Genomic DNA, 12302 nt, shown 5'->3' with positions numbered 1-12302 from the left:
AAAGATATATAAGAATATTTTATTTATTTAGCATCTTGATGTGAGAATATATTCCTAAGCAAGGCATAATATACCAGACACAATAAAGAAAAAGTTTGACTATACAAAATTTAAAATTTTAATAATAAAAAAAAGACAAGCTTTGAGGGATAAACAACACATTAAAAACCAGAGTACAAATTTATAAGAAAAAGATATCCCAAAAGAATGAGTAGGCAAGTCACATGGCAAACAAATATAAGACGATCAACTCTACCTGTAGTGTGGGAAATGCAAATTTAAAAAACCTGTTTCCTCAGATCAACAAAAAAATACAGGCATAATGGCTCATACCTGTAATCCCAACACTCTGGGAGGCCAAGGCAGGGGGATCACTTGAGGCCAGGAGTTTGAAACCAGCCTGGTCAACATAGTGAGACTCCATCTCTACAAAAAACAAACAAACAAAAATACAACTAGCTGGGTGTAGTGGCACTCACCTATAGTCCCAGCTACTCAGGAGCCTGAGGCAGGAGGATCGCTTGAGCCCAGGAGTTTGAGGTGGTAAGTGAGCTACGATCGTGTGACTGCACTGAAACCTGAGCCACAGAGCAAGACCCTGTCTCAAAAAAGACAAAAACATAAAAACAAACCAAAAAAAAGACAATAATATCCAATGCTGGTGAAGATCATGGGAAAGTGGTATTTTCAAACTTATAAGGATGTGAATTGCTCTAACACTTACTGGATTCAAAATCTATTAATATTAAAACTACTCCCTTTGACTATACCTTCTGACCCAGCGATCCCATTGTAGGAGCTCTACCCTTTGGAAATAGAAGTATAATTATATAAATTATGTGATTGCTCATAGTGGGAAAAGGCTGTAATCAACTGAATGAACAGGGACTTATTTAAATTATAATATAGCTATACTAATGAATGCTGTACGGCCTTTAAAAATGAATTAGTGTATATCCTTCTGATGACTTAATGCTCAAGATGCATTAAATCAGTTGCCAAGTAACATACATAGATGATCATAATTTTATAAAAACAAGTCCCTCAAACCTTCTATATGTTCATATTTGAATGGGCATAAATAAGACAGTATAATACATAAGATTTCACCTCTCCTTTGGGAGACTGAGGCTGGTGGATCATGAGGTCAAGAGATCAAAACCATCCTGGCCAACATGGTGAAACCCTGTCTCTACTAAAAATACAAAAACTAGCTGGGCATAGTGGCATGCACATATAGTCCCAGCTTTTTGGGAGGCGGGAGGCAGAAGAATTGCTTGAACCTGGGAGGTGGAAGCTGCAGTGAGCCGAGATTACACCACTGCATTCCAGCCCGGCGACAGAGCAAGACTCTGTCTCAAAAAAAAGAAAAAAAGATTTCACCTCTCAGTATATGAAGTGGACAGAGACTTTAATACCTCTAAATTTTTTTTTTTTTTTTTTTTTTTTTTTTTGAGACGGAGTCTCGCTCTGTCACCCAGGCTGGAGTGCTGTGGCCAGATCTCAGCTCACTGCAAGCTCCGCCTCCCGGGTTCCCGCCATTCTCCTGCCTCAGCCTCCCGAGTAGCCGGGACTACAGGCGCCCGCCACCTCGCCCGGCTAGTTTTTTTTTTGTATTTTTTAGTAGAGACGGGGTTTCACCGTGTTAGCCAGGATGGTCTCGATCTCCTGACCTCGTGATCCGCCCGTCTCGGCCTCCCAAAGTGCTGGGATTACAGGCTTGAGCCACCGCGCCCGGCCAATACCTCTAAATTTTATCTTTATATCATATTTAAAAGCTTTATAATTTAAAAATTATAATATTCATAATTGGATATAGAATTCATGTATAAATGACTTATAACAATTTTTGGACTGGCAAACTGGTTTTGGCTGTTGGCTTCTACACAATTGCGTACAAATTAATAAATTAATGAATGATATATATAGAACTTCTACATGAAGTATTAATATTCAGAATATACAAAGAATTATAAAGAACTAAGAATTCCCATATAGAGTAACTATACTAAAAACCACCAAATTTCATAAAGGGTTTTTAGTAATTTTTAAAAAATTAAAAAAGGTCAGGCACAGTGTCTCCCATCTGTAATCCCAGCACTCTAGGAGGCTGAGATGAGAGGATCACTAGGTCAGGAGATTGAGATCATCCTGGCTAACATGGTGAAACCCCATCTCTACTAAAAACACAAAAAGAAATTAGCCGGGTGTGGTGGTGGGCGCCTATAGTCCCAGCTACTTGGGAGGCTGAAGCAGGAGAATGGCATGAACCTGGGAGGCAGAGCTTGGAATGAGCCAAGATTGTGCCACTGCACTCCAGCCTGGGTGACAGAGCGAGACTCCACCTCAAAAAAAAAAAAAAAAAAAAAAAAAAAAAATTACATTACTATAAAGAAAAAAAGAATGGGCCAAGGATGTGAGGAGCCAACTTAGAGAAGAAAACCCAGGTTTTCTTCTAATTGAATTACACTTACAGAAAAACCAGTGTGTAAGCTGATAATTATTTATAGGAGGAAACACTGATGGTAGAAATCAAAATTGGTAGAATGCCCTTAGGAAGGTAAAAAATAACAGATTCCCCTTAAATGAGAGCACAGACAATTCATCGTTTGTAACAAAGGAGATAGCAGAGCATCTGAATAGTGATGCTTGTAGATGTGGTTTTGGAAGTCTGTGGAAGGTCTGCTCAGATTGCTTCTGTTCTCAGTCCAAGAGAAGCAAGAAATAGGTAGCATAGACTGATGGTGGGTAGTGTTGATTAGTGGTCTGAGTAGAATGGAGATATAAAACAGTTGACTCCCTAGGGAGAGTGAATGGACCATGGAAACAGTAAGACTTCTGGGCAGCATTAAAGTTAATTTGAATTTATGCTCACAAATTTAAAGTGAGACTGGTTATCATGGTCACGTATCTTTCTCTAACCACACTCAGCTTCCTGAGTGCAAAAGTAGGCGTTCATATTTCATAAGGATTTGAGCTTTGCCAAGTGAATACAACAAAGGAGCAATGGAGTTGACAAAGTATGCAAAGGAGTGATTATTAATAACATACTACAGGCTGGGTGCAGTAGCTCACGCCTGTAATCCCAGCACTTAGGGAGGCTAAGGAGGGCGAATCACTTGAGGTCAGAAGTTCGAGACAAACGTGGCCAACATGGTGAAACCCCGTTTCTACTAAAAACACAAAAAAATTAGCTGGGCGTGGTGGCATGTGCCCGTAATCCCAGCTACTACTCAGGAGGCTGAGGCAAGAGGATTGCTTGAGCCCAGGAGGCAGAGATTGCAGTGAGCTGAGATCGTGCCATTGCACTCCAGCCTGTGCGAGAGTGAGATGCTGTCTCAAATAAATAAAAAGATAAATGATGTACTAAAAACTCAGGATAAGCACAGAAGTGAGGGCATGAAAGGAGAGGTGCTGCGAAAACACTAGGATTAATGGATTGTAGGTCTTCATGAGGTCTAAGGATTGTTGGCATCAAGGGTCTATAAGGAGTATGCTAGAAAAGATAGGAGAAAGTAGTGAGAGAATAGGATGCTTGAAACTGAGACTAAGGGTTTTTGTTATCGGTAATGACAAAGGAGTGAGTGGCTGAGGCTGATCTTGCTACTCAAGGTCATTAGCAGAGAGGTCAAAGGACTGAGAAGTATCATTTGGAGAGTGACGGTGAGGTAGAGACTAAAATCTCTGAGAACAAGAGTGAACCAGGAATGGTAAATGACAATGGGTGGCATAGTCTAATGATCATGAAAAATTTTAAGACGGAAGTTTTTAGGGAGGAGGGAGGTAAGAAAGAGAATGGTCTACAAGCAGCACTACAAAGACAAGAAAAGCCACAAGAAAACAAGCACCAAATTGGGGGGAGCTGCAGGAGACAGCCAGATTCCTGTGAGAGCAGGGGGATCTCAAACTTCAGCGTGTACGAGAATGACCTAGAGGGTTAGTTCAACTATGGATTGCTGGACCCCACACCCAGAGTTTCTGATTTAATAAGTCTTAAGTCTTTAGAATTTGCATTTCTAAAAAGTTCCCAGGTATTGTTGTGTGGTCCAGGGACTACACATTCAGAACAACTCAGAACAAAAACAAGAAAGAAAAAAGCAAAAGGATTGACTATGTAGAGAACATCATTGATGACTTATCACGGATTCTAGAAAACACAATAAAAAGGTTCTAGGAGTTGGAGCAGGTGTGAGATGGGGCCAGAAAGGGAGTCTTCACAAAATCAGGCTTTAGCTGAAGACAGTTAAGAGAAGCCAAACAATCTTTTACTAAAAATAATGTGTAATATAGGAAGGATTGGTTATAAGCCAATACTTTTATTTGCTAAACTGACTTTAACCCACTAAAAGTTTGTTGAGTATCTGCAATGTGCCAGGCCCCTTATAGCCTAAGAAGAGGTTAAGTGCCAAGTCGGTTAAACAGAATAACCAAACATAGCTCACTATAATCTTTTATATTCTGTAAATAAAATTATATATATATAATCATAGGACAATCTGTACTATTTAGCATAAACTGATTTCTTAATTAAAATAGGTATAGTTGGATAAGAATACACTATCACTTTATTTATTTAGACAGGGTCTCACTCTCATCACCCAGGCTGGAGTGCAGTGGCATGATTTTGGCTCACTGCAGTCTTGACCTCCTTGGGTTCAAGAGATCCACCCCTCCCCCCTCTGCCCTCCTGACCAACCCCCCTCCGCCCACCAACTGCCAGTAGCTGGGACTACAGGTGCGTGCCACCACGCCCAGCTAATTTTTGTATTATTTTTGTAGAGACAGAGTCTCAACATGTTGCCCAGGCTGGTCTTGAATTCCTAAGCTCAAGCAATCTGTCTGTCTCAGCCTCCCAAAGTGCTGGGATTACAGGCGTGAGCCACCCTAACTGTCACTTTAATTCTGGCTGTGTCATGAAGGTCACATCACCATTTAGTTACTACTTAATCATGTTTTTAAAATGCCTGATTAAAATTTAAAGATAGTTTGAAAATTTATCATATTAATTGTAAAAATAAGTGAAGTCAAGACAACTTTTTCTCTCTCTATAATAAACATACACTTCAAATTTTTACTTTAGATGGTAACAGAACACTGCCTGAATCATGTTACACTTCAAGAGTTCAAAATTTTAAAATACATTAAGCTGATACACATGGTTTACACATAATTGCAACTTGAAAATAACAAGAGAAATATTTTACAGAATATTTAAATAAGTCTTATTGTAGTTAAAATATTTTAAACATTCATTGCTATCACATATGCATATTAAGAAATGTCTCATTTATATAGAAACTTACATACATAGTATTCACTATTAAATATTACAAATAAATATTTTAGTTATTTTGACTCAAATTCAACATCTTTGAAACCATCGGCAATATTTCTTGTTTTTTTTTTTTTTCTTTTTTTGAGACAGGGTCTTACTCTGTTGGTCAAGCTGGATTGAAGTGGCACAAACACAGTTCACTGTAGCCTTGACCTTGTGGGCTCAAGTGATCCTCCTGCTTCAGCCTTCCATGTAGCTGGGACTATGGTGTGTGCCACCATGCCAAATTTTTTTTTTTTTGTAGAGACAGGGGTCTCACTCTATCACCCAGGCTGGAGTGCGGTGGTGCAATTCCAGCTCACCGCAACCTCTGCTTCCTGGACTCAAGTGATCTTCCCACCTCAGCTTCCCAAGTAGCTGGGATCACAGGCATGCACCACCACACCCAACTGATTTTTCATATTTTTTGTAGAGACAAGGTTTCACCATGTGTCCCAGGTCCAAACTCCTGAGCTCAAGAAATCTGCCCACCTTGGTCTCCCAAAGTGCTGGGATTATAGGTGTGAGCCACCACAACTGGCAGTTTCAGCCCGTATTTCTTTAAAACTACATTTCAATATAAATTTTTAATATAGAACCAGCTGGGAATCTTATGAAATCTGACATTCAGTGAAACCAAGTATTATTTGTTAGAATCTAAATATTTTTGAAGGCAGACAAATATTTGTTTTAAAAGTTAAACACTCAACAGGAACTATGTTTTTTATACACTTTCATATATTCTTCATTATTTTTCACTTATTGAATTACAAAAATCATACTCTTCATTTTTAAACAAGCAGGAACTATCTTGGATTTTCATTGCTTAGTACAGGGCCTATAATACATAGACAATTATTTATAGAATGAATGAATATCTGGGAATTTTGTCCAATTTTTAGGGATCCAAAATTACTAAATTTCCTGTGAATTATGTCATTTGAAAAATAAGCATGTAGCTATTAAAAATGTAAGTGAAAACTGTTTAATCATTTTAGAGCAGTCAAAATACAATATAAGATTGGTATCTTGGTATCTGAAAGCAATCATTTTACCACATGCATTTTGATCTTTTACCATTCATTTTAAGTTGATGGTTAATTTAAAAACTAAGTTTTAATCAAAGTTGTTTTCAAACATTGTCATAATGTCACTTTGAAGGGTCATATCAATGGTACCCGCCATCTGTAGAAAAAGCAGAAAATTTTAAGATTACTTTAAAAATGTATGCCTTTACTAAAACTATACAATAATGATTATGCAACATTTGGGAACAGATCATACAAAATGAAAACTATTCAATAATTTTTTTATTTTTATTTTCTCAGGTTGAACAATAAATTTGTACATAATTATTTTTGTTCAAATACTACCTGATTTGTTAATATATTGTTCATGTAATAAATAAAAAACAAAACCTACAAGAACACTAAGAATAAGTTTGACCCCTCTCCACAAGTAAAAGAGAAAGTTCAATGTTGACAGAGTGGGTAAGAACATGAACTGAGAGCACATTGTCTTACTTATAAACCCAACATAATGCCAGACACACAAAATTACTTTTTGAATGAACCAATATCTTTGTTATGCGAGATAACCACAACATGTAATGCTAAAGCTATGAGCTTTCCTTGATTCTGCCACTTACTGTGTAACCTAGTAAGTCTATTCTATGTATAGGCATTTATGAAGAATTAGATTACATGTATAACATTCAGCAAAATGCCATATTAATCACTAAAAAGCTATTTAAAAAATAAGCCAAAGTAGAGAAAAAGCTAATTAAGACACTGTCCTAAAAAACAAAACAGAAACAAAAACACAAAACTGTTAGGTTTTGATAAGTATCAAAAAAGAACATAATCATCTGAAAAGATTAAAACATTTGTCTCTTTTCTAACTACTCAGCTGAATGAGGCTGGATTTTCTTCATGTACTTCAACTAAAATAATACATGGCAACACAATGAATACAAAAGCAGATGAGACTCTAGTCATTAAAGGCGACATTCAGCATATTTGCAAAAATGTACAAAAATCCCATTCTTATCACCAATTTTGGGGGGATAAAATATGTTAAGATGTAATGGGTTATTATATTTAAAGGTATCAATAAATAAACATACATTTCAAGTTGATCAGTTTTAATATCTAATATGGTAATTATCAATTGATATAATCCAATAAACAAAAGATCTTTGGGATCTTCAGTGGTTTTCTGAGACGGAGTCTCACTATGTCAAGCAGTAGAGTGGCACAGCCTTGGCTCACTGCAACCTGTCTCCCAGGTTCAAGTGATTTTCTTGTCTCAGCCTCCCGAGTAGCTGGGACTACTGGCACCTGCCACTACCACGTCCAGCTAATTTTTGTATTTTTAGTAGAGATGGTGTTTCACCATGTTGGCCTGGCTGGTCTCTAACTCCTGACCTCAAGTGATCCGCCTCCCTTGGCCTCCCAAAGTGCTGGGATTACACGCGTGAGCCACCATGCCTGGCCCCCTCAATGGTTCTTAAAAGTGTAAAGGGGTCCTGGGAATAAAGTTTCTAAATTGCTAAACTATAGGCACGTGCTTTAACATGAGTGAATCTCAGAAATACAATGCTTAACAAAAGTAACTCATAGAATACAGAATATGACTTTATTTAACTAAAGTTCAAAAACAGGTAACAGTAAACAATGATAGTTAAGGATACCCATATAGGTGATAAAACTGTTTAAAAAGGCAAGGGAATAATTAACACAAAATTAATAATGGCCATTTTAATGGGGGGCAGGGAACGCATTCCTCCTGGGGTAGAAACACACAAAAGGTTTCTAAACTAACTAAAGTTTCTAAAGCTTTTAAATTAGGCTTTTATTAATTTTTGTTATGAAAGATGCCATTAATATGTACTGACAAAAAAGCATATTTATTACAGATACACTTTGTCAGTACATATTAACGACATATTTCACAATAAAAATTTTTAAAGAAGAAAAAGGGAGATGTATATATTCTCCTAGAAGGAAAAACTCAAATGAATGTCTCTTCAAATTATAAATTCAACACCATCACAAACAATATCCCAAGATTTTCTATAGGACTTAAAAAGATAGTTATAATTTCTTCTGGAAAAAAAAATGCAAAAAAAAAAAAAAAAAAAAAAAAAAAACCAAAAACCAAAAAACAAAACCCAAAGCTCTTTTTCAAAAGAAAGTACCAAAATATATTATAAAACTATGATAATTAAATTCTATGGCAACAGTTACATGGGCGAAAGAAAAGAGAGCTCAGACCCAATAAAAACATCAGCAAATGATATGACCTGGCTAAAAAGACTTAACTTTTGTATTCGCCAAGGAAGATAAAAATTAAAACAGAATGCTACTTTCAATTACTAGGTGGCTAAGATATTTTAAAAATACCATTATCATCCAGTGCTGGCTAGCATGGAATAAAAACACATCTTTTGAGCAAGTGAACACAAAAAGGTACAATCATTTCAGGGCAATTTAGCAACATTATTATCCAGCACTCGCACAAAGAATCAATTCTACAGAAATACTATCATGACCACCTGAAGCACTGTCTATAACGGCAAGAGATAATCACTGCAGTATTGTCAGTTATAGGGATATCTTGAAAATAACTTGAATGTCTACCAATAGAAGAAGATTCACTTGATAAATACATGCCATATCGATCTATTTTTACTAAATAGATATACTGTATTTAACAAACACCATGTCTCAGTCAAGTTCTTAGGCACTTCACCGATTTTAACCCATTTTAACAACTATGTTTGGACCACAGGAGATGCTTATAACCTCCCTTTAAAGAAAATTAGTTACATTTGGGCAAATGTTCTGTATACACAAAATTTCGAATATACCGTCTTTGTCTTCCTTAAAGTAACTGTGGACCTTCTGTCACCCTTTTTCTGGCCTGGCTTAGTTATTTATTGATGTACAGTACTGGACATACTGCATACAGCCAGCCATTCCTATAAGGCAGTTTTTCAACACAAGGGTATTCTTGCCCCATTAGGGGACACTGCTTTGTTATAAACCTCCTAGGCAGGATTACCGCCAGGCTCACCCCTAGTTTTATTCAGGGAACACTGTAGACTCTCGGATTGCGAAAGCTATTCCAATAATAGCATACAGTTGTATGCCACATATTTAAGTTTTGGATACACTTTCATAAACTTTACTACTCTAATTTTACCTTACAGGGAGAATAAGGAAGAGTAAGCGATTAAGAGAAACTTGAGAATTCCCAAAGTAATCTTCCTCAAAATTTCAGAGTCATCAACCCAGTTCTCCCACGAAACGCTGCCTGGCGCCGCCTTCAGACAAACTTCTAGGTTGCTCGAACCAAGTTCTCCTAACGCTCCTGCACGGCTGGGGTTTGCTGCTAAAATGACCCTCCCTACGGAGAGACCTGTTTTACCTTATAAAGAAAAAGTGGCGCATTGCCATGAAGAACCCGCAGGAAATGATTTCCCAGCCGGTGCAAACCCGAAGACCGAAACTTCAGCCAAGAACTTATCATCATATCCCTGAGGACGAAGCTGTCAACTATATTCTGAAGCCTTTTCTAAATCCCCTTATAGGTAGATATTCTTTAGCATCTGAGATGACACCAAATATTAGAGTTCACAAAATTATTTTTAAAAAATAAATCAATAAACAGCAACAGACCAGAGTGGTAGGTAAAAGCACCAATTTGCAATCAGTGGGTTGGCTTCTTGAATGGGAATTAGCATTCTCATTAACTATGTGGGAAAATATTTGGAATTATGATTTACCTACTGAAAGAATATTTGAAAGGTATGTCTGACTCTTACAAACCATATAAATTTCTTTAAATCTGCCTTAGAGACAAAGGAATACTTCTTAAATCTTAATCTAGACTACATTCTTTTTTATCTTTTTTTTTTTTTTTTTTTTGAGAGGGAGTCTTGCTCTGTCGCCCAGGCTGGAGTGCAGTGGCGCAATCTCTGCTCACTGCAAGCTCCGCCTCCCAGGTTCACGCCATTCTCCTGCCTCAGCCTCCTGAGTAGCTGGGAGGACAGGTGCCCGCCACCACGCCTTATTTTTAATAGAGATGGGGTTTCACCATGTTGGCCAGGATGCTCTCGATCTTCTGACCTCGTGATCCGCCCAACTCGGCCTCCCAAAGTGCTGGGATTACAGGTGTGAGCCACCGCGCCCAGCCATCTTTTTTTTTTTTTTTTTGAAACAGAGTGTCATTTTGTCACCCAGGCTGGAGTGCAGTGGCATGATCTCAGCTCACTGCAACCTCCACCTCCTGGGTTCAAGTGATTCTCTTTCCTCAGCCTCCCGAGGAGCTGGGATTACAGGTGTGTACCGCCATGCCCAGGTGATTTTTGCATTTTTAGTAGAGTCAGGATTTTGCCACATTGGCCAGGCTGGTGTTGAACTCCTGACCTCAAGTGATCCACCTGCCTTGGCCTCCCAAAGTGTGGGATTACAAGGCGCAAGCTACTGCAACTGGCACAGACTACATTCTTTTTTTTTTTTTTTTCTTGAGACAGAGTCTCACTTTGTCACCTAGGCTGGAGTGCAGTGGCATGACCTCAACTCACTGCAACCTCTGCCTCGCAGCTTCAGGTGATTCTCATGTCTTAGCCTCCCAAGTAACTGGGGCTACAGGTGCGCACCACCAAGCCCAACTAATTCTTGTAGTTTTAGTAGAGATGGGGTTTCACTATGTTGGCCAGGGTGGTCTCGAACTCCTGACCTCAAGTGATTCACCTGCCTTGGCCTCCCAAAGTGTTGGGATTACAGGCATGAGCCACTGCACCAGGCCCCAGACTACATTCTTAACACCCAGTTTCTAGGATGCCAAATGTCTAGCCCAGATAGTTCCTTAAAGTTCTATTCTAAGCCTCCAATATAGGCATTGGATACGTTGTCCTAGTTTAAATATCATGTGATACTGCTATAAGTATCCAGACATACTGCAAAATTTGTAGAATATGTAATGAAACCTGCTTTTATTTAAAGGTTGTGTGTATTGGCTTATTTTAGATTTTCTTACATCTTGACTAAAATCTGTGCATGTGGAACAATTATCGACAGAGAACTGTACCAATTAACCTTAGATACCATTTTTTTTTTTTTTTTTTTTTTTTTTATAGATGGAGTTTTGCTCTTGTTGCCCAGGCTGGAGTGCAGTGGCGTGATCTCGGCTCACTGTAACCTCTGCCTCCCAGTTCAAACGATTTTTCTGCCTCAGCCTCCTAAGTAGCTAGGATTACAGGTGCACCACCATGGCTGGCCAATTTTTGTATTTTTAGTAGACAGGGGGTTTCACCATGTTGGCCAGGCTGTTCTCAAACTCCTAACTTCCCGTGATCTGCCTGCCTCGGCCTCCCAAAGTGTTAAGATTATAGGCGTGAGCCACTGCACCCAGCCAATACCATGATTTTTAATACTAATGCTCCCCATAGCTGACACTATAAGCTGGCTGTTCCTTACCATGTGGTCCTAAACACACTCTTCAACTATTCAAATTTAAGATAAAAAGTTTGGTCAAAGGAACTGGCATGTGGTGAACTTTTGGGAGCTCTGCTAAGTGTCAAGTTGTTATTGCTTTACAGAGTATGGCTCTCTCAATTGGCAGCAAGAGGTTGGGCTGTCAAAAATGATAGCAAATAGATCCGTTAGTTATCAAGCTGCTAGATGTAACATCATTAGTCAGCTTTCAGTGGGTTCCTAGTCTAGTCATGTTCCAGAAATGTGCTTAGGATACTAGGAAATGTGTCAGGTTACCTAGTTGCGTTGTTGGGCTGCAACTAGGGTGCAGTGAAATCACTTGGAGGGTAACTTAAGTCAGGCCCTTGTGAGTACCAACAGGAAACATTTTTACATCAGTACAGAAAGACTTTAGGTCAACTGCTAATGAAATTTAACAATGAGTTCCTAAAAACCTCCAAAAAGACAATACCAAAAAGTTTCTATTTAAAATTGAGTTCATTAAA

The 12302-nt window shown here is 38.3% G+C and overlaps 1 protein-coding gene across 8 annotated transcripts in view; it reads right to left on the bottom strand.

Moving 5' to 3' along the window:
• Positions 1-6276: 6276 nt before the first annotated feature.
• Positions 6277-12302, bottom strand: part of BRDT (bromodomain testis associated) — a 66553-nt gene continuing 60527 nt past the window's right edge. For all 8 annotated transcript variants that reach the window (XM_050776675.1, XM_050777129.1, XM_050776746.1 and 5 more), the window contains one exon: positions 6277-6499. In XM_050776675.1, the coding sequence (XP_050632632.1) occupies positions 6431-6499 (69 nt within the window). In that variant the 3' untranslated portion in view covers positions 6277-6430. The remainder of the gene's footprint in view (positions 6500-12302) is intronic.

The sequence above is a fragment of the Macaca thibetana genome, chromosome 1 (assembly GCF_024542745.1).
Source record: "Macaca thibetana thibetana isolate TM-01 chromosome 1, ASM2454274v1, whole genome shotgun sequence".
NCBI classification, from domain to species: domain Eukaryota; kingdom Metazoa; phylum Chordata; class Mammalia; order Primates; family Cercopithecidae; genus Macaca; species Macaca thibetana.
Note: the sequence above shows the minus strand (reverse complement) of the source record. Positions and strands in the feature narration are given on the sequence as shown.